General features: G+C 34.0%; 1 protein-coding gene across 1 annotated transcript in view; it reads left to right on the top strand.

Annotated features, from left to right (window-relative positions):
- Positions 1-8,996: 8,996 nt before the first annotated feature.
- The window catches only part of LOC110383864 (tyrosine-protein kinase Dnt), a 58,023-nt gene continuing 42,255 nt past the window's right edge, over positions 8,997-24,764 (top strand). Inside the window, exons 1-2 of the mRNA XM_064042968.1 lie at positions 8,997-9,098; positions 9,256-9,536. Of these exons, the coding sequence (XP_063899038.1) occupies positions 9,428-9,536 (109 nt within the window). The 5' untranslated portion in view covers positions 8,997-9,098; positions 9,256-9,427. The remainder of the gene's footprint in view (positions 9,099-9,255; positions 9,537-24,764) is intronic.

Here is a 24,764-nt window from a genome sequence, read left to right as displayed (position 1 = left end):
CCCAATACCCCTTGGTTAGACTTGTGTCAGACTTACTGGCTTCTGACTACCCGTAACGACTGCCAAGGATGTTCAATGCAACAAGATAAATGCACATATTTATAAACAATCGGAACTTAGACGCGATACTACGTATAAAGATACTACCTATAGGTAGTTTTCTCGTATCGCGTTTAAGCCCGATTGTTTATAGTTAAATACATGTTCAGTCCCGATTATTTCTAAATATGCATGTACCAATCGCGAGAGGTAAATACAACAAAATCTTTTTTTTTTTTTTTCGAAAACACTAGATGATTCCTCCTTGAGGAAACTCCTTGGTGACATAATAAAACGTTTCTTGACTTTATGTCACGACATTCACAAGGTCGTGTCTTCTATGCCATTTCACCACATCATTCCTCAACCACAAGGCTGTTCTTTATAGCTCACTTCGCACATACGAAACCTACCTCGTATTAAACGCTGAATAAACCACATTAAATGCGCATAAAATTTTAAAAACTTATCCGAGCGACACATTATGTCCTAGTAGCATGCTATGTTCGCATGTCTGTCACCCGTTTGATACAATGCCTATATTGTGGTGCAATGCATAAGACTTTATTCTTTTGTTTTTTTTTTCTTTTTGGAACTTTTCGTCACGATTTGAATTTGGAATAGAACTAGTGCATTGAAGGAAACTATTGCTGGTTTGATGGATTTTATTTGTAGCCAGTGTTTTAGGAATGGTATGTATGCAGCTTAAGTTTGGTGTCGTAAATAAATAGAATATGCTGGGACTTGGTTAGTATATTAGAGTTATAGTAGGTTAGGTAGTAGGTATAGGTAATAATGGACTGGATTTTTCAGGAAATATACTTTATTTAGGCTTACCTGTTAAAAGGTTTTCTTTAAAAAAAAACAACTTTTCAGAAGAGGGTGAGTTACCGAAATTTCAGCTGATTCTTGATCTCTTGTAGTCATATCTATTTGCTACTGGCAACCCTCTGCCCTTATCCCATTGACTGTTTACAATAAGTATCTAAATAATCTGCTCTGTATACGCATTTGTTCTCTCTACAACTTATAAATTAGACCTCATAAACAACAGAATTCTGAGGACCAGGTTTCTAGGTTTACGACTTTATAACGACGCGCTAACCAGTGAAATATGTGCTGTATGTGTGTACTACATGATTATGTAAATGCGTATACAAAGACTTAGGTGTGTGCCCGTTATTATTCTGAACAAATAACTTATCTGTAATTGCTTTCAGTTACAATATTATGGCTTAATGTTAAGGAAGTGGAAGGATTTACAGTACTCAACGTACGTATGTGTGTAAAATGGATTAGAACTTGCATGATAAAACGCAAAGATATTTTTAAATCTACCGGTATTGTAAGATGATTTCTACGTAAAGATAGCTTAGACTACATTCTCATGTTCTTTTGAACTAAGTAGTTAGGTATCTATCTTACTAGTTTACGTACTTGGTAACTTTTGAAGTAGCATAGATGGCCCAGTAGTGAATACTTTGTATCAGAAAATGCCTCATCCATAATTTATAGGTAATACCAAAATGTTACCTATGCTGTATGTTACCAGTTAACTTATAAACATACATGTTACAGGTACAGAAACTCGTAAAACATTTCTCTGTTGAACCAAGTATTCACGATTCCATGAATCGAGCTAACTGCATTTGAATTTCGAACATGGCGCCGATTTCAATGGCCAGCACCTCTTACCCGGAACGCCAAGTTTACGATACAAAGTCTAAACTATCGCGGTTCGACACTGCTACTGCTCTAGCGAGATTAAGCGAACTTCGGCCAACTTCGGCCAACTTCGGCTAAGTTCGTCAGTGAACCGTAGCTAACGGTTAAGAAGCAAAACAATACAGCGTGTTGTTTAGAAAACTGTTGATGAAGTTTCTTGCCCTGGTATTTTAAAAGCGATACGTTTAAGGAAATAATGCTTTTTCGCAAAGTTGCTTCAGTATAATCTTATGTGTACTGAACAGTCTCTTTTACCTACCAACTTTCATCAGATATATTAGATATTTCTTATATTGTGTCAGTAATATGTGGTATATATAGATAAATGGTTCAACTCACCGTAAGTCTGTCTCCATAGACTGCGGGTTGTTCGAAAGAGATAACGCGGCCGTGGTACATAAAAGGCCTATGACGGAACACGACGGTTTTTAGTCAGTAAGAGTCTGACACTCCCTCACCACTGCTAACCCACAGCGGGATGATCATTGATGATTTTTGACGTCGTTAAAAAAAAACAAAAGTCTGTCTCCATAAAACTTCTACTTAAAAAAAAAAACTATATTTAAAAGTTCTCACAACGTCATCATGTCATTCTAAATTCATACCGCTCTCAAACTGAAACCGTTACACAAAACAGGTAGGTAGTAGGTATACTCAAAAATTAATCAAATGTAATTTCCAATCCCATTTGCTTTGGTCCGTTTTACACAAAATAGACGCGGTCAGGCCGCGGCTTGTGCCCGTCAGCCACACACTTACGTGAATGTTAAGGTTAGCTTCCATTGCGGTGTAGCACAGGCCAACACGAACACACGAACATTGTTAGGTACAGGACTGTTATGTGTCGAAATTGTAGCAGCCATTTTGTTTTTGTTTACGAATACACCGGTACATAAGGTACGCCCTTGGAAAGGAGTCAAGATTATGAGATAGGAAATGATTGCTCTATCTTGTTTCAGTCAAAGAATTATTGACTTTAAAATAATAATTAAAATATTAGAATCTAATAATTTATTGTTTCTACAGTATCAAATAGTACGACATAGTGACCGAATTTTTTTTTTCTGTTACAGCTATTATTGTAAAGTATGTTTTCACGAATAAATGAATTGAATAATAAGTAGGTATGTCAATGGAGAGCATCTCTTTTGGGTGTTTAGTGCTCTTTTTGGTGGCAAAATATTATATTTTCTGATTAAGTTTTATGCATTTTTACATTGCGTATATATTTGTTAGTATGGTGAATAAATTCAGTGATTATGTACCTACGATATGTTACAAGAGCTACAGCAATCAAAACAAAATAGGGACCGATACTCATCATGAACAGTGACCCTAACACAGATTGCATTTTGTGGCAGTGCTTGCATCTAAACAGAATTTTGTATGAGAACTGTAATTTACGTTTGTAGTTATAACCAGAAACCTATTTGTGCGAGAAATATGAATTGAAATAAGCCGTGCAGTAGCTCGGAATTATTCCATACTATTAATTGCATGTCTAGGCTTGCCTTCCGAATAGACTGTTGTAATTTAGTTCTGAATATTTTCGAAGTGAAGTTATGTTTCTTTTCAGTATTTTTTGGGTTTTGAGGAAGATTTTTAGCGGCAACGTTATTTTTGTCAGTTTCGACAGTACAATTTGTCGAGAGTGTTTGAAAATCTTCATTAAAATTAGCAAGTGTTATTCGCAGTAAATTATTATAACTTAAAAAACGAATACATTAGAAACATTTAGGTTTGTATATAAATACTTATTGAAGTGCAGTAAGAACACTCACAAAAGTAGCCTCAAATATCCAATACCATCAGAAAGAGACCATTAAAAAATACAACACAAAGTTCACACTACGCCAGCTTTTCATTTCACCGACAGATAACAAAGTACGTTCCGAAACCTCGTTTGAAATACACTGTCGTTTATTTGAGTTGCCAAACAAATTGTGGGCCTTTTTTCGCGGCAATGAATGGGTACTGGCTGGACTGCACATTTTGTCGCCCAAAACTTTTCATTCGAATACTGTTGATTGTCAATTGTTCTTGTATGTTGGGATGGGTGTTGTCTGGATGGAGTAAGGGATTTCGTTTTCTATGAGTTTGGTGTATTGTATACTTATGTCTTGCTTGGGGCTCCGTTTTCTATAAGTTTTAGTGTTTATGTATATTGCTTTATGGAACCACATATAAAATTATAATGCTAACACTGGTACTCAGCTGTATTCGGTTAAACTGGAAGTTGACCCCAACGTAGTTGAGAAAAGGCTAGGCAAATAATGATGATTGTTATGGCTTATGTGAGTAAGGCCTTAGACACCTTTCATCATCATCTTCAGAACCTTTTCCCAATTATGTTGGGGTCGGCCTCAAACACCTTTCATCATCATCATCATCAGCCTATCGCAGTCCACTGCTGGACATAGGCCTCTCCAAGTGCACGCCACTGAGATCGATTTTCGGCTTCTCGCATCCAGCTTCTGCCAGCCATTTTGCGCAAGTCATCACTCCACCGTGCCTGAGGACGTCCTACACTACGTTTGCCGAGGCGTGGTCTCCACTCTAGAACTCGTTTGTTACCCCAAAGGTTGTCATGACTTACGGAGCCGAAACGTGGCCGGTACGGCTGGTCCACAAGTTTAAAGTTGCTCAGCGGGCTATCGAAAGAGCTATGCTCGGCATTTCTCTGAGGGATCGCATCAAAAATGAGGTAATCCGTCAGAGAACCAAACACCTTTACAGAGCTTAAAATATTATAGAGTATGTAAACATAACTAGCTAAACTATAGCAAACAATATTCAAAGAACAACACTTCTACATAGTGTTCATACACTAAAAACACGGTAAACTTGAGAGGCTTGATATCGCTAAGTTTGAAGTGGTGTGTGGCAGTTTGTACTATCTAGTTCAGTGAGCACATGCGGACTAAGATAAGCAGAACGAGTTCAGATGAAGACTGGACATAGATATCTAAGTATAATATTATGTAGATAAAAGATATACAAAGTTATGCAAAGATATGCTTTTGCTTGATTTCTTAAGACTGTATAAATACCTACTTCAAAAAGTATGTTTTTGAAGATTGATCAGAGGTATTTTGATAGTCCTACTCATATATTTCAATTTGTTTTCGTTACTACATACCTACTCCTGATAATGACAATCTACGTTTGAACGTAGTCTAGGGCATGTCACGCCATTAATTTTTATCTGCTCTTTATTTTCGAAAAAAGTTTTTGTATTAGACGAATCAAACACTTTGTTAAAAAAATTGGAACTATTGAGTTATCTTAGGATTTAAATGCAATTAACTTTGTTCACGAGGATAGTGTACTCGTAATTCAAAATCAATAATTGAAATAAGTGCTTCAGCTTCGTAGAGGCAATGCCACTTTCCACATATTCATCTGTATATAGGTACCCATTGTTATTTATATGGTATCTATATGTAGTTCCGATAAATACATAATAGATTAAACAGCTTATCCAATAACCGATTCCCAGTACAAACGGAGGAAACTAATACATTCGCAGAATCGGCTCTCAAAATAGATGTAACGTAATAAAACATGTAGATAAACAGTCGTCCAATATTGTGAGAGATCACTAAATGTTTGTCGAGATGAGACAAACAAATATGGCGTTTCCTATCTGGAGAGCAAACTAACGTGGATGAAAATATTTTGTCGATACGGATGAGTCAGGCGGGTATATGTAAATGTTGTGTTTGTTTCTGTGTGCTGTTTTGGCATTAATTTATATTTTTGGATAGTTATCCTGTCTTATAAAAGTGCCATAATGTGCCTAAATAAAACATACATAAAGTATATTACTTAAATAACAAATTGAATATTTTTTATTAAATCAATATAATTTAAATTTAGAATCACACGGACCATTTTTGTCACTTATCTGCGCAATCAAAACTAAACTTTTGAATTTGAATTTCGAACCATAGCGCGTTTTTTTTTTCCACTTTGCAAATAACATCAGCCAGTCATAATTTCCATCCAAAGAGTATCGATAGGAGTCTAACATTATTGCATATCTTATCTATCATGTCTTTCTATTTTAGAATAATATATTTGACTTTTCAGCTTCATATAACATATCTATTCGCAAAATGGATAGATAGTTTATAGAATTTCGCAGTTACCGTAACAGTGCACAATAACTAGGATATGTGGATATGTGAAGCGATGAAATGTGAGTCTGTGAGCGGTTAGGGTTTAGGCTAAAAGCTTAGTCTTGCTCTCAGGTTTAGTGCTTGGGTAATTGTTAATAGAACCACACCAAAATAGTACCGTTTCTAAAAGTCGCCTATAATTTAAACCAAACTTTTGAATTTAAATTTCGAACAAAAGGGTTTTTTTTCGGTTGGCAAATAACATCAGCCAGTCATTATTTCATACCAAAGAGTATCGATGGGAGTCTAACCTTATTGGATAACTTATCTATCATGTCTTGGCGTTTTAGATAGAATTTTGACTTTTTAGTTCCATATAACAGATAGATATGATAGATAGATAGATAGTTTATTGAAATCCGCAGGTACCGTAACAGTGTACAATAACTAGGATATGTGGATATGTGAAGCGATGAAATGTGAGTCTGTGAGCCGTTAGGGTTTAGGCTAAAAGCTTAGTCTTGCTCTCAGGTTTAGTGTACGTGCTTGGGTAATTGTTATTGGTTTTAAGGGAGTGAGAGGCAATAATTTTGACACGTAGATGGAATTTGTGGTCTTTTACGTTGGTAATGTTAAAAGTCACATTTTGCTACTACATTATTTAGCTACTAAAAAACTGCAAGAAATTAGAAAGTCTTAAGCCCATTTTATGACTCCCAGTTTTTAAGCTTCGCTATTTGTAGGTACACATGTTTATTAATAATCGGTACTTATATAAACGAGATACTGCAGGTACATAAATAATATGTTGATACATAACATGCTATTTCAATTATTTCTTCATAATTATAAAAGTTTCATATACAGCGATTATTATTAACCCTTAAAACTAAATTATTAATTGGTAACTATCCAAAGTATCACCATACATATAGGTAGGTACTAAAAGACACTAAAAATTAAACCTTTATCTACCAGACGGCATCGAAGTGCAAACCTTCATACTAGAAACTCTTAAAACACTATAATAAAGATCTTTTAACGCAACTGAACTCGCATGACCCTCCATAAAAGATGGAAAGACGTGCTGACGCCATTTCTACTAAACCAGCAACTTTTCATTTAATTAGAAACTTTTATGTCTTTTGTGCACTTAAATGAAAACTGCTAAAATAATAATAAGTTCATGAAAAATAAATAAGTATTTGGAATTGTTTACTACGTTTATAGGTATTAAATTATATAGTTGGTACACCTATGTACCTTCATGAGCTTGACTTTTTGGATTTCATTTTTCTGTAGCTGGACTTAGTTGGGACAGGCTCATACTTAGACTTTCTCAATGTCATAATAATTATTATCACCTGTTGTAAATAATGTAACTATATTTATGATTCGTACTAGTAAACAATCATTTTAATTAAAACACGTAATATACGAGTTTCCATAAAACAATTAAAAATGCGCAGTTCAAATCAAATCAGTCTATCCTATTCAAAACTCGTTCATTCATAGAACCAAATTCGAATTTCAAATCCGTATAAATTGTCGTTGGCACGCGGACCGTAAACTCGTTATTCAAAAAAAGGTTCCGTTTTTAAATAAATGAAAAAAAAAACATAAACTTCACGCCAGCCGTGCATACTTCATAGTCGTATGAGTTCCCAGAATTTTCCGCAAGAGTGAGCGCCGATCGTCGTCTGCTTACATTATGTCGGAGATACGTTGAACTAATGTTATTGAATTGTAAACTATTTTATTTAAATATTTGAATTCTGGATTTTATTTCTACAGTTTCTCTGGATGTTTTATATTTAATTTGAAATCCAAAAGTTAAGCACTTTTACAAGTCTGGGCTTTTAACTATATAATTATTGGAATACAATATACTTAGACCCTAAAAACAAAAGAAAGGAAAAGTGTATTTAATCTTCCTTTTCTCATTTGCGAATTAACCATCAGCTCACCCATCCACTGAAACCACTAACCGATTTACCCACCACCCCACCCAAAATAAACTACAATAATTAACATTATAATCACAATACTAAGTTCCCTTATTAAGTGGGACCATACATCAGTGCCAGAACGAAGCGCCGCCATATTACTTATACATTCGCGGCAAACGGCTAATCTGAACGCAGCGGTAAGTTTTCTCAACTTACCGTGTTTTGATGTATCGCTTTGTAGATAGATTGTGAACGCAGCTGAATGTGTAATGGCTGGTTTTCCGTGTGGCCAGGATCACACAGGATTTAGATTATGGTTTGTGTGAATTGGTCAATAATTATTAAGTTTAAGAAGATTTTTTTTATCGATTAGGTACTAAAGAGCTTCCGAAATTATATACGAAAGCAGGTACCTAACCCTATTTATTTAGAACTGGAAATAACAAATTAATTTACTTATTATTATAATCGTTGTTAATAAGCTTCCTCATGAATTGTTTTGAAAGTTTCCGAATTGAAAATTGGATTTCAAATTTTAAAATTCAATGGTGCTGCCACCATTGTATAGCATGCCCAATATTAGAGTTTTTAAGAAATTTACCTACTTAATAAACTGTTAATAAGTTCACATCACTTCAGGGCATTATCTATAGTCAACTTTAAAACACAATATACTCAATTTGCATATTGACGGAAGCTTCTAATTTAATCCGATGTAAAACGGAACTTGTATTAATTCCCCTTAACTAAGTTACAGCTGCTTTTCACAATATAACGCTATCATCCGTTCATAAAATCACACTGTAGTTTTTTTTTTATCGTGTCCGATAGAAACTCTTGCGTAGCACTCTACTTATAAAAGAGAATGTAATTTCATTAGTACTCACAGAACGGTCCTAATGCAAAACGGAAACGCCTCTCCCTTGAGACAAACTCAATTAATTCCCTTTAAAACACGAGTCCCTCTCAATAAAAGCCTTTAAAATTTAAATACATTTTGACTATTTGAAAGACGGCGTGTTATATTCTTATACATTACTCTTCTTGTGTGCCAAAGTTTATGAGTGTCCAAGTCAAGTCTTCGATGTATAATAGAAATTTGAGTTTGGAATGATAGGGTTGTGCTGTGCGCATGTCAGTGAGTAACTTGTTGGTTCGCCGAGCTGTGTTGAACGGCAGTGCGGCGCGGTACCGCGAGCGTCAGACTTGTGTCCGCTTGTGACGTGTATCCGACCGGCTTCCGAATTCGAAAATTTTCCGGTCGGTTAGTTTCGAAGCGCGTTTTAAAATTCGAATGGAGATTGCTTTTTGTTTTATTTATGCAGTTCCAATTTAGAATTTTATGTCCAAGCATTTAGAATGTTTTTGCCAAAACTTTTTACGATTTACGAATAATCTATTGTCTTTTATTTTTATTTCAGTTCTGCAATAAAAATGTGAACTTTAAAAAGTATATCAACTCTATAGTCCACTCCAATTTCAAATATGCGGACCATTAAAATGGATACAACGTAAACAAACTTTTGTTAAATCAAAAATGTGTTAAAATGTACTCGAAAGTGAAGATAAAATGACTGTAAAGTGAAGTGGAATATGGCTGCTAAAATTCTTGTTATCGCTTGGGCGGCCTGTGTCGCGTTGCCATTGGCAACGGGCCATCTGAACGTGCTCATAAGCCAAGCTGAAGTGATGAAGCTGTTAGGTAAGAATCGATCTAATTACTATTCCGATACTGAATTTGAAACTATCGATTCTTGGAAATGAGTTGTTTGCTTTGATTTGTTTAGTATTGTGTAAGCTGTTAGGATGGATGTTTATTTAGTTTAGTTAGTAGATATTAGGTATCTAGGGTTTATAGATAATATAGTTATTTAGGTATTCAACTAAGATCCTTATTTACTACTATAAGTGTTAAGATAGTTTAATATTCGCCGACCTTTTAACTATTTTTGTAAAAGAACTTTCGAACTTATGTTTAAATAAGAAAATATTTGTTAGCTATATCATTATCTAGGACATTACGATGTATTACTAAGAACCTGTACAATCGACATTTAACACAAAATATCTCCCCTATAATGATTAAACTGTTTATCAACCTCTTTCCGAAACTTTTCAACATTTAGACCTATTTCCGTCAACATCTATTACAATAAGCGACTACAACATAAAAACGGAACCCACGCCAAAACACCCCCAAAACAAATTAAAAGTAACCTAACACCTACTCCATTACGTTCCAATTTACTAAAAACTTTTTCACGCATTCCTTGTACAAACACAGACTGTGACGTCATAGCATTTACCCCACTGCGCAGGGAGGGGTAATGTTTGTCTCTATTTACACACGTCTCATATCTGTGACACTATCGAAGCATATAATACAAAAGACTTGCTTTAGACGTCATCCCCAGCTTCCGAAGATCAAAAAATGTAATTATCTACCCTCGATCTACCCTCAACCATTTATATTTGTTCTACAAATTCGACGTATTTCGTACGCAATTGGGTTGGTGTCCACTGTCACTATATGACAAAATACAGGAAAGGAATTTTTATAAAATAAGGCATATTTTATAAAAAATATTTTAGATCTTATTTAGATCTTAGACTTAAAATATACAATGCAATTTTAGTAACCAAAATAGCACAGAAATCTTTAAGATTTAAAATAAAAAAAAATCATTATTAATTAACATTAAATTCAGTATCTAACACCTTTTGTTGTACGATAATTTAAGTTATTTCAAATAGCCCACTAATTCGCTAGTAATAAAATTTTACCTCTTTAATTATTTTCTATATTGCGCCGACCCCAAGTAAAATTTGGGAACTGGGCAGGAGAAAGAAATAATTATTTTCTATATTATATTCGCAAAAAATCCGTCCTTTCCAATAATTTCCCGGATAAGAAATTTCCCGCACCGTAACACAACGAAAACGCGCCCCAACCTCCACTCTGCCACTAGTTTATTACTTTAGGGAGCTCGCGACATCAAGACTATCCGAATTGGAATCTTATTACAGATAAAAGAAACTTGCCACCGTGCAATGCATACGCAACGAACATTCCCGAACATTGCCGAATATGAACGAATAACTCCGATTGACTCATAAACTTACATGTCATGAGATAAACGGTATAAAAATAAGTGTAATATTTATAAGCGATTCAGAAGTCGGTACTCCTAACTACCGATACTTGTGCTCGATATTGGTGGCTGCCTATTTTTTTATATTTTTGAATGCAAGATATTTTATTCAAACTTGGCTGCACAACCGCACTTTTTGAACGTTAACATTTTACAACAGACAGCCCTGAAAACGCTCACTTTTCACAATATTTTTACATATTGCTATTGTTTAAAAATAGAAAAAAATGGTATGTATTGAAATAAATAAATGGAATAAAATAGTGTTACAAAAACTCTAGATAGTATATTCTTGGTTATATTTATGCCGATTTCCAGCTTATAAGCAAATTCTGTTACGGCAGAACGAAATGTAAATTCGACGTAGATAATATTATTTCTTAGAAATTTGTGGGTTTTTGGAATAATATTGGTGAGTGAATTTCCATTGTAATTTCCCGCAGAAGTGTTGATGGAAATATTATACAAGCTGTGTTAATATGAACTTTATTTTTTATGTCCGAAGAGTTTTTGTTTACAAAAATCTATACTTATTACAGGTATCTACATATAGAAATAACAAAGAGGAAACATTTTTTGTTGGTACTCTAAAAGCTCCGAAACTACTGAATCGATTTGAAAAATTAGAAAACTACATTTTTTTCTAGTAGCATAGGCTATATATTTTATACCGTAGTAGTTCCTACCGGTCACGGGTGAAAATGACTAGTTCGTAATAATTTAAAAACTTGATTTAATCGTTAAATAAAAACTTAAATGGTAGACAGCGTTTAATGCAACTATAGTTAACAAAGTTGGAATTAAAACCGTTTCTATTATTTCATGGCCGTTAAAAAACTTCGTCTGTAAGAATTGGAGCCAGTTACTTTATTCTTCTTTTACCTTTTGGCTTTAAGTTACAGTTTTAAAACTTTCAAGTTAGCGTTGAATAAGAATTACTAGGTATTTGCTGGCAAAAGGTTCCAGTTCTAGACTTCTTAATATTACTTTCTTAGATTGTCTTTTGTCATATTTTCTAATACACTCGTAATATCCCAAATTTTCCTACAGTCTTTGCATGTACTTACAATTTTGAAACTTTTTAGAGCCGACTTTTCAATCATCAGTTAACTTTATCTGAAAAATAAATATAGCTGTTTGACATATTTTCTTTACAAAAGTTGTCAAAGCGTAAAATTTTTCAGTTATAAGTCATCTAGCGATAGAAAATTCCGATCCGATTCTTATTTTGACACGCACTAATATTTCTATCACTACATCGTTGTGACTCACCATTAAACGCTACAAAATTATCTCTAATCAAATTCTCCGAATGATTCATCTCGACCACACAATTATAATGGTTCAACAACCCAATCCTTCATTTGATCAACGAAATAAAATGACGACAAATGACAGCTAGGTGTCAAAAAATAATAGACTGCAGTGACATCTGTCAGTGGGGGGAATTAATGACAGTTCAAACATCAATTTGGGAGGGACCTTATCGCGTCGCCCCATATGGGGTGGCTACTACTTACTTGTGTGATGTAGGGAAGACAGAAGGTTTATACAAAGTGGTATATTATGAGTCTTTGTATAGTTTGCACAAAGAATAACATGGGTGATAAAGTTGATGCTGACAGCATGATCGCAGCGGTGTTTAATTAAGATTAATAAGAGATATTTTATAGCTAAATGGACCAAAACAGCTCAAATTACATTAAAACTATCCAACAATTACTTAAGGGCAATTACTCAAACAATATACAAACTGTTCAGCAATTCCAGCAATGTGCTACACAACTATGTATCTACTTTTAAAATGAGAGTAATTTTAAAGAAATGACAATCCAACTATCAAGAAAGCTGTGGCATAAGAGAAAAAAATACATATATAGTAATCAAAACACGAGTACAAACAGAATCATCTCTAAATCTGTGTTCTATTGCGATTGGTACTTCTCACTTCTATTTCCTATCATCTTGTCTGCATACGTCGGGCAAGATAATTGGATGCCGTTTTTTACGTATACGACTGCACTCAGAATGGAATGCGAATGAATGTAATTGGGATTTAATTAGTTGGTGTTTGAGTTCTACTCGTTATGGTGTGATTTGTGATTTGAGGTTTAAGATTTGATTTTAATTTTCACTTACTGTAATTTTTTTATTGCTTCCTGTACCTACTGCTTTCCTAAAATGTATTCATATGTATATATCAGAAAACAATTAGCCATAATTTAGGACATATCGTGTCATAATGTGTGCACAGATTAGTGGTTAAAGGCTAAATTGAACCACTAATTTGCGGACTAATAAGACACCAATCGTAACATACCCTAACAAATCTATTGGGTACCAACAAGTCGAAAAACATGACTACTACCCCAAATCCCCTTACAAGAAAATCTTTACAATATTATTACTGCGCTCGTAATGGCCACATATAAATTTATCAGTAAGGATGTTTGCACCATATTATGAGGAAATAAACCACTTGTTGAGATATCGTGATGGCAACACATTATAGTAGACCGAATTTATGGCAGAAGGTAATATTGATATCTTTGACCTTATTATTACGCCAACTATTATAATGAGGGAAAAGAGAACGTAATTTGAGGAAATTGTTTTTCTAGGTCCGAAATTAATTTTAATTTATTTTGTAGGAAATAGACATAGGTCAATGTTTTGTAAAACCGAAGAATATGTAGTTGTAGTTCTCAAAATATTATTAGAATGTTTATTCCGGTAAAAACAGTACTAGCATTACGTACATAAGTCCTGCTATTTTGTACTGTAATAAGCGTTAGTTACGTAAACTATGCCTTCGAATAATTGTCACTTCTCCGAATCAGATGAACATAATGTAGTAACCTCTCCACTCAGAGACATTTAATGATTACTTAAGTCACTCTTTAGTGACGGAATGTCATACAAATCCTTCACTAAGGAATGGCTTTTATTAAGTAACCATTAAATGTCTCTGAGTGGGGAGGTAAGACCGAGTAGATAAAAACTAATAGGTATTAACAAAAATACACTTCATCCTCTTACACTTTAGCTTACATTTGACCCAAAATTACGAGATTCTAAAAATATCTAGATCGAAGAACTTACAAGATCGGTCCCATTGATAAGTCGATGAGGTATTGAAACGACCGTCGATTTTATTACTAGCTTGAGATTTTTTGCTATCTTCTTCAAATTCGTGCCTAATCGAAGTTAACCTTCATAAATTCTTTTTACTGTGAATAAGGTTTCATTTTTACATTTCGGTAAAATAACTGAGAGATTTCCCAAATATAAAACCTTGCAACTGTAAAATACTTGTGAACTTGTGTTTTATTGGTTTAAAAAATATACTTATGAATAGTCTATCTATGTCTGTAAAAGACCTAAAATTACTAAACATTAAGCTGAAACTGACTGATAAATTAGAAAGGCTACATGTAACGCGTCAGCCGAAACAGGAACAGTCTAACAAAAGTGACCTTAATACATACCAAAGAGTAACATTTGGTTATCTAACCCCAAAGGCAAAAGCGAGGCATACGTTACCCATGTACGACCAACTGTAGGTACTATACTTACTAGCTAAACATGTACCTATTAATGACAGTATCTATTAATACCTGCCAGATAACTAATAGTTATCAGGATGTCCTTAAAACGTGACAGTTGATTAATATACGTCTTGTCACCTTATGAAACTTCCCCTCTCTTAATTAGCTTTTTCCGTTTCATATTCCATTTGCCTGTTATGTCTCCAGTATCACTTCACTCAAAAAGCCTCCGATCCTCTAGCCTCTACGGTTTGAACTATGAATGTGAAGGAATAATGAGTGCATCTCTATCTGCACAATACTTATGCTTATGCACTATTACATTATCTTTTTGGTTATGGGCAATCTTTAAATGACCCATCCTGTGTCTGAAACTCAGTTCGGTTCCTTTTGGAGTAAACAAGACTGCTTTAACTCTTTCGTTCACTCGCTCAATATCACTACACAAATTTATTAACTTCAACACCATAGAAAAAACCCACTAAAAACTACATATCACGGTTCCAAAGTTCCGACTAACACGAGACACGAGACACGTGACAAATATGACTAATGTACCGTCAACCGTTCCGAATCGCGTTACAATATAATTGGGCATATTTTCTCCTACCATATTTCATATTCTGTTTTGAGTAGCCATGCCCATAGATCATGGTGTATGATTGAAGGGGTATGTGGTAGATACAAATTGACTAGAAGCTGATGTGTCAGGGTGTCAGGAGTAATGGCAGGAGTCATTGATGATTTTAATGGTTTTGATGTTAAATGAGTTCGGTCGTTTGAGTTTTGGGTATCATTTTTAGTGTTTTGATTTATGATTTAAATGCTTATTCGTTTGTTTTCTGTAGTTATATTTTAAAATATTATGCTCAAGATTATCGTTTTGTTGTTAAATACGCCCTTCGCATTACTTTCAATGCCCGTTACTTTTCATCCGCCAGTCTCAATTTTTTGTTTATCAACTTGATTATTTAAATAAAAAGATCTTACAAGTCTTAAAAAGCTGTAAAATATTTATTCTTAGTCTTAAAACTTGGTCCCCAATCAGGTTCATCAGCCCCAACTTTACTATCATCATAAAACCATAATGAAAGAACCAAAGGCATCAAAGAAAAGTTTTTCGCACTCAATAAAACGTTTGATAAAATCTTCCCAAAGGTCCTCATAAACTAGGGCCAATGAAATGACTTCGTTTATACAATGAGGGTGATAATTCAACAGTTATCATTTTTGGCCGCAATTTGCGTTTCGGGGCCCACTGGGGGCCGTTTGATTGGACATGGCGAGTTATGGCCGTTTGTTTTTTTGTACACAATTTATTGCTGTTGTGTAGTATGTCGTTTGGAAAGAATGGTATTTTGGTCATATCTTTTGTATTTTGGTGCGTCTTTTGTATTTTTTGTTTTATAGATACAAATTTTTGGACGAAAATGATTGGCCAATGGTAATTTTTTTTTATCATACATTAAATATACATATTTAAAATATTCATATTTCAAGAAAACCTTGTATAAAACAGAGGGTATAAACTCCTCGCATTTTTAAGTATGACATATTTCGACGTCCACAAGCGGAAAGACAAAGTTTTCTTTACACCGAACCACTTAACGTCACCGCTGTAAACAGTAAGACAATTTACTTTCTTCCTACAATTTCCCTTAAAACACCAACGTAATAGAAAATGTCAAAGAACCAATTACGCTAAACGTCTAAAGTCTAGGTTCCTTCTATAAATATAGGTCTGGACACCGTGGGAAGGACATCTGGTGTCCGTCGCGACGTACGGAACCGTTTGTCAAGGGTTGACAATTACTATTTACGCGTCTACGGAACTCTGAAAATTGAATGTCATTCTTGTAACTGTAAATGGTCGTTGAGGTAATAGCTTGTGTTTATGTCGTGAATAAACTGTGGTAGAAGTGGTGTAATGAATGGTAACGTAAACTGGGTGAGGGTTTGGGCAGTTTGTTATAATTTTAATCGATGACTAATGACTAGTATTTCTTTGGATGTTCTTAAACAGAATTTTTTCATAGATGATATACTACGGAAACCAAGATACTTTTATCATTTGCGAGAGGACTGAAGACTTTTTGAGTTTAATCCATTACCTAAATAGCAAGTTGGTTAAGGTGAGAGATTTTTTGGCGATAACATATATTTTATCTTATTTAAAGATTTTTTATTAGATAAAGTTTTATCTGGTATCTAGTGGGTATCAGAATCATTAATACATCGTCAAAGGCATATAAAAAAACTACAAAACATTTCAGGATTCTTTATTTAAGAGCAATTTTTTATTTTATTCCCTAAAATTTATCTTCTATCTAGTGGGTATCAGAATCATTATTGCAGGTGCATATCTCTAACCCAAACAATCTGACGTACACTTAGTGGCAAAGTAAACGAACCGCGAAGTGTTTACGTTTCGTGCGCCTCGAGTGTACGCCGTGAAAGTGTGTCCTTAACTTGCTCGAGAGTGCACGTGCGTGATAGACTTATTGCTTGCTTATAATGGCTGATACGTTTTATATTTAGGTAGTCAGTTTTTTTGACAGCGAGTGTAATGCTGCTCGTTAAAAGAGGTTTGGGAATTTTGATTGTATTTTTGTTGAATAAAGTATGGGAGCTTAGCTTTATAAAATCAAACACAGTCTAACAGGATGTTGACTTTGCATTTTAGGTAGGTAACACACAAAAAGTACCTTTCAATTTAAAATATATAAAAATTTTCAATTTAAAATATATAAAAATGGGTCCACTTAAAAATATGATCGAATAGAACTCGCCACTCGTTGATGACAAAATAATTGTCATGACAAAACACGTCACTTTTTGAAGATATTTATTTTTCCTGCTATGAAGTACCACTTTTTTTTTAAATTGGTCATTATTACGGAATTTTCACACATACCTAACATACCTACGTAGATGAGATTTATATTGAAAAAATCTATTTCTGTACGCAACCAAATTAATAAAAGAAAACCACCCAAAAACCGGCCTGAAATTCGACATCCCCAATACATTACCAGCGACATATTACCTTTTGCTTCGTCGGTCAATAATACAATATTTGGTCTCCCAAACGTAGACCACTTGTTGCCAATGCGTACGTGCGTGAATCCTCTTGCTCCTAAAATAATGTCATTTCGAACCCATCTGTAACATCGTCGGGAAATTAACTGAAAACCAGATACTTTTTAGGGTTCCGTACCCAAAGGGTAAAACGGGACCCTATTGTTTTCGCTTCTCTGTCCGTCCGTCCGTCCGTCTGTCACCAGGCTGTACCGTAAACCGTGATAGTTAGAAGCTGAAATTCACAGAAGATGTATTTTTGTTGCCGCTATAACAACAAACACTGAAAACTAGAATTGAATAAATATTTTGGGGGGCTCCCATACAACAAACGTGATTTTTTTACAAATTTTTGCTCGATATCGATAAATAATTATATAGAATATTAGTTTGGATGGTACGGAACTCTACGTGCGCGAGTCCGACTCACTCTTGGCCGGTTTTTTTATATAAGTATTAGAAAACATTATTAGATAGGTTTACAGATATATTCTTTTTATATGACAATAGAGGTTCTCATATTATATTTGCGATACGAGCCGAGGTTTATTAAAGTCTATTTTTAGACGAGATTTTATTTACTTTTGTGTATGTTGAAGGAATATGTATGAGGAATATATTGGGTAGGTATGGTAATTTTTAGGTTATTCCTGTAATGTAAACGGGTATTGAATGTCATATGATGAAGACTTTAAATAGCTTTAATAGCCTAACCGTAGATCTAGGAAAAGATCAGTGAAATCTCCTAAGACATAATCAAACAGAGAAATATATGTAGGTTTTTCTGTTGTCTTTTAGCTTGATAGATCATAATTATCCATTACCAACCACTGCTATTTTCACCTAAAGGTAGTCTGGGAGAAAATGTCTGAGGCGTTAAGTCCGCCATTGTAAAAAATATGCATGCAGTATAAGTAAATAAATATATCACTCCACACAATTTTTTTATTGATTTTAGTTCAAAATTTACTTCAATCTAAACTACCACTTAATCAATAGACCCACAGAAATATGTCTAGCACCTAGACGTTCTATCGAATGTTTTTGCTAACTCACAAGATTTGACTAATGGGGCGCTTGTCTGCTACACCCGTGGTTTCCCACAGTCACAGTACCTACGAAGTAATTTGATGTACACTAATCCTTATAAGACTACGTAGCTTGGTTTGTTTTGCAGGGTGAGCTTATTTAATTAATTTTTACTATGGATTATGGATCTAATTAGGTGTGATTTGAAGCGCTTGAGCTGTGTTGTTTTTGTAAGTGTTAAAAAATCTGTTTGGTTTTAAACTACGTCAAAAGCGAGAAATATTGACATCAAAGTTTGTATTATTATAAGATTGAATAATTACAGTACTTTGTTACGTTAACACAGCAAATATTACAGTAATTTTGAAGAACCATTACCCAAACAGCCAGAAAACCCGACCAGTACCTACAAAAAAATAAATTCAACATTATTTTAAAATAAAAACTGTGGAAGCATTGAAGCGATGAATCAACTAAGACGTTAATGACGTGAAACTTATCAAAAGAGTTTTTTTTTCAAAAAGGGGTGATAATTAAAAAGGTGAATTTTAACGAGGACGATTGTGAACGCCTAAGCAGGTGTCATCAGCCATCAGACTTCGCGTAATGAATATATTTTTCTCTCATTTTCATATTTTTTTTAGAAGATGTTTTATGGCTTCGTTTTGTGACTTGTTTGGGGCTTTTGTGACAGTTTTAATGTGAAAATGTTGAATGAGAGAAAATATAATTTATCTGTCACCGATCGCCCAGTATATAGGATGTTCTCAACTTCTCAGCATAGCTCTTTTTGATATTAAAATTAGCATTTTATCTACGTAGGTATGTGCGTAAGAATATTTGCATATCAATAGGGTACTTATGCTTTTTTAGATTTTTTTGGTTAACAACTCGGGTTTATTGTAACAGTATTGTTTCATCGACATCACTTTACTAGTTGCATTGTTTCCACTTTTAAAAAACTACAACTCTCACCAATTGCCAAAATAGGAGTGTGTCCAACAAAACTACAATGGAACATTAAAATTTACATAGCGGAGTTGTAAAACAAACTTTTACAATAAAGTCAACAGTTGTTGCCAACTAAAATTGTTACTGAAAAACTTAAGTCTATAAAAACAGTGGACTAATAGTGAACACAGTCACTTTGAATTACGATCAGGAACTTGAAAATGTAGTACAAATATTGGGAAAAGATGCTTGTAAATATCAAGGTGGGGGAAAATATTGAGAGGAAAAGTTTTTATTCAGAATTGTTACTTCTATTTTGATAATAAAGCATATTTACATAATATATAATTTGGAACAAGAATACTTTCTTGAACTTAATTTTGAGAGAAAAGTTTATTTGAGTTTCGCCTAAAGTTATTAATATCAAGCGAGCCTGTTTCATGAATGGGTAAACTTAGATGAAAGATCAAGTCTTTGATCTTAATACAGATTAGGAGAAGAGAAGAATCATCATCTCCCGAACCTTTTTCCCAACTATGTTGGGGTCGGCTTCCAGTCTAAACGGATGCAGCTGAGTACCAGTGTTTTTGTTTTTTGGAGAGAATATAATATTCCTGTTAGACCCTGAATCCAATATTAAGACTCTGTTAATATTGCAGTGTCTCATAATATTTGACGGCAATAGTAGACATAATTAGCGCTTTTGTTTAGATACGAGCAATCAATCAGTAATTAATGTAATACTATAATTACCGCGAAAGCGCAGTGATCATTTGACGTTAATTATCATATCAGATATACGGTATCATTAACACAATCTGATCTTATGTTTAATTGTATTATGTGGTTGATTTATTATTGTAGTAAAATCAGTAGATGCTTCTGGTATTAAGGTCTTATGAACAAGATTGGTCTTACTTACGGACGATAGTCTTAGATATACCTAGGTCTCATAAAACAAGCGAAAGAAAAACGACTTCTTTTTTCATAAAAATTAGACATTCATTGCTGTATTAATTAGCAACATTCCAAAGTTTTGGTTATATTTAACTGATAGTACCTGAATCAACATGATATTCACTTTCCATAATCTTATGATTACCTATAGCAGCATTTTGCGCACTTACAATTATTTCTTATTCAGTCGCATTTTGTTTGCCTACAATTATCTAATCCTACATCCGACAATAATAATTTACAAGTAGGTACATAAGAATAGCAAATTCAACATTGCCAGCAGAATGAGGCACAGCGCAAACTTGAATTTATAGCAACGATAACAAAACTCCGAAGAGGCGGCATAAATTCTGTTTGCAAGACTTCGCGTACAGTTTGCTACTGAAAGTTAGGTGTTAAAAATAATTCAGAATTCTAGGTGACAAGATAAAGGAAAGACTTGAATAATAAACTGGATTCTTTGTTAGTTTTATTTAATCTAAAAAAAATAACATTCGATACGTACTTTTCTAAGACCAATGTCAAAATATTCTATTGTAGTACCTACCTAACTTTGATCTTTCTAAATAAAATGTTTTTTTTACTTAATTCTTTGTTTCAACTATTTTGAACACGAATTTAGAATTGTTAAAATATTATTTTATAAAAATTAATAAATCTAGATTATAACCTATTAAAAACATTTACATTATTTATTTTATTATTCCCAATTACCGTTCACAAAATAAAGCTACTAAATGTTATTTGCTCATTAAAGTTAATTCGTAGTACCAACATTATTACGACGTCAAAAACACGAGTCCCATTTTATCTCTCAAATACAGAAAACTTTTATGTTAAGTAATGGTGATTTCTTATTCAGATGTTGCTTAGTAACATGAATATAAGTATATACCATGGAGGCAGGAAAGAAAGCAGAGATGCCGTTAGGAAGGTAGGTCAAGCGCCTTCTTGTAGGTCAAGCAACGTACTGTAGGCCTGATCAGTTACTAGATCTAATCAGACGTTCGAGCTCCTTGTCAAATCAAAACTAGTCTGTCAAATCGGTCTTGATTGATTAGTGATTTTATTGTGAAAATGATGGACGGGTTCCACAGAAGTCATATTATTTCTTGACCCCCGAACACCCACATTTTCGCGCGTTACTTTCTTAGGAGATTTTGTATTTTGACATCTCCGCCAGTCATTTGTTCTCCATGCTGTATACAGTCCTTGAAAGATCTTGCTGGCTTGCAGCCAATAGAGAAAGTAGTACTTATGTAGCAAGTAACAAGTTAGTATATTACTCTACTATCTGCTTCCCCTTGAGTAGGTACTTGCGTGCAATTATGTAGGGGCACGCAAATCTACTTTATTATAGTTTCTGTAGTGAAGTATTTTGCCTGTAGTTTTATGAGTGGTTTATGACAAATATTTTTGAATAATAGTCGTGGAAGTAGTAATTTTGTAATGTATCTGACATGAGACTACATACGTTTTCTTCGTTTTATTAATAGTACACTAAACGATCATTTCCAGAATTATTCAATTATGTATTTAGTGAAAAGTGGCCTTTTACAAAATTCAACAACGAAGTCATCTATTCCTACCCGTGGCGGGCTAAGCTTTTTTTACTTAGGTATTTAGATAAGACAAGCAAAGACCAAAAAAAAACTTTTTCGTGCAAACCAAAACACCGCAGCGGTTAATTCCTTAAGCAGGGGTGAATCAGAGTCGCGGAATCTTCAACATTCCTTCAGCATTATCGCGTCAACCCAATTTAAATTCGTGGCCAAAAAACGACAAAATGGCGTTCGTTGCTCGCGTGCTAACCGAACATGGAGACAATAAATAAGCCTTTATCGCCATTTTAATAAATGTACGTGGAACCTCCTTAGAATAAATAAACGGTGTTTAGCAATAAACGGAGGCTCGAAGGAGAATTTCCTTTGCTAGAACTGTAGCGTTATGAAAACTTTTGTTTGGTAGTTGCATTTTCATATAGGTGACAAGTCATTTGTAACTACAGGATAGACCGAAAACATATAGGCCATAGGTAAACCATGATGGGTAAAGAAATGCACAATCCTTAATATGTTTGCCGTATACACCAATTATGGAAAGCAAGCGAGCGATAAACATTAAGACCATGGTGGCTTTAGGATTTCTACGTATTGCTAGGCTTCAATCAAAGACCGTAGAACACCATAGACACAAAAAAAATCTAGTAAAAAAATGCGTAAGTTCAAGACATAAAAAAACTACACAATGATCTACAAAACTGTCTCTTCTTACCACACCTTCTTTCAAACCCCAGACAAACTCCAAAAACCAGACATAATCATAAAGCTTACTAAAAGACACTTCGTTGCCGCTGACGCCCAGCGGTGTCGTATCACCTGACGATTCGGAGTATAATAGTTCATTAAACGACTTACAAGTAGTTAAAAAATAAAAAACATATATCTTCTAAATACTATCTTACCAACCTCAGACAAGTCCCAAAAACCAGACATAATCATAAAGCTTACTAAAAGACACTTCGTTGTAACCATGAAGCCCAGCGGTGTCGTATCACCTGACGATTCGGAGTATAATGGTTCATTAAACCCTGGAACCGGAGTGCGTATTCTCGTCACAGTGGACGAACTTTATGGGGACATTAGTGTCATTTACCTGGTCGTTATATGCCTTAAAATTACGTTGTGATGGTGTAGTTTTTTTATGGAGAGAATTTTGATTGGTGTTAAACATGAGCTTTTTATGATCATTGATTGGTATTTGGTTATGAGTATCAGTAGTCAGGATTCATGACCTTATTTTTAAATTATGGTATGTCTTAAATGGATCAGTTTTGATACACTGTCAAAGGGAGAATTTGATTGGTGTTAAACATGAGCTTTTATGATCATTGATTGCTAATATGTGTCAAGATTTGTAAGGTCTTATTGGTTTTTATAGTATGGTATGTCTTTATTGACGTTGAAGTTTTAATACAGTGTCAAATGGTATTGAAATTGCGACCCTAAAATTATTTAAAGACTATTTTGATACTTCCCTAACTATCTATTCAAATTGTAAACTCGTACGTAGGTATCTAATGTCATTAAAGTAGCTATCTATATTATGTGTGTTTATTTGAGTACCTAGCATTTTGTTATACTATTCCAAAGAGCTGGCCTAACGCAAAAAAACTTCCCTTAGACTAATGTAATTTGCCTACTTCATGCCAATTGAATATGCATGCTATAATAAATCAAATAACTATGTAAGTGCGTGTTATTCAGGTCTATTATTCAAATGTATCAGTTCACTGACTCACCGGTAATTAACTTAACATTCTACAAAGCAAAAAGGATAAAAAACCAACTGAATAACTCTGAAAATGTTAATTTGATAAACTAATTCAGTAATTTGCATACCGCTTCTGGGAATAAAAAGACAAATGCTCGCATTTTCAGATTCTTTTTTGTTTTTTTTTTTTATGCTACACTAGAGATAAAATGCATTCTGGAATGCTAAAATTGGAAGCATATGCTCATAATAAAAGGATGCAATTGAGCTTATAATTTTTACATCGTGTTTAAGCAATATCCTTGTCGATATGACGGGCAAACGAAAGGTAGGCATAGAATCTGTTTTTGACAGTTTCCATTAACGAAATTAATTATAATATCGAGTCTATTAAAAAGTCAATTTTTCAGACTTCCCAAAAAGATTCTGTTTCATAAATTCTTCTTTACTCTTCTCACTTTTAAATTTTTTTGTCACACCATTGGCCATCTTGCTTTTAAATGGTTGTGTCCCCCAAGGCTCGCTCCCCCAATCAAGCCTCATTACACAGCTCCAACTGGGTGCATTCACGCCTTTGAGTAATTAATACTAAATATCTGTTAATATAACAGACTCATTTCCTTTTTTACTTGTATTTTTATGTACCTGTTTCATAAATTCTCTGTTCTAAGTTTTGATTTTCAAAATTTTAGTTTCACGCTATCGGCCAACTTGCATTTAAAATGGTTGTGTCCCCCAAGACTGGCTCCCCCAACCAAGCCTCATTACACATCTCCAACTGGGTGCATTCACGCCTTTGAGTAATTAATACTAATATCTGTCAATGTAACAAACTTATTTCCTATTTTACTTACATTTTTATGTACCTACCTGTTCCATAAATTCTTCTAAGTTTAAAATTTTGGTTCACACAATCGACCATCTTGCTTTTAAATGGTTGTG

Source organism: Helicoverpa armigera, chromosome 3 (assembly GCF_030705265.1).
Source record: "Helicoverpa armigera isolate CAAS_96S chromosome 3, ASM3070526v1, whole genome shotgun sequence".
NCBI lineage: Eukaryota > Metazoa > Arthropoda > Insecta > Lepidoptera > Noctuidae > Helicoverpa > Helicoverpa armigera.
Note: the sequence above shows the minus strand (reverse complement) of the source record. Positions and strands in the feature narration are given on the sequence as shown.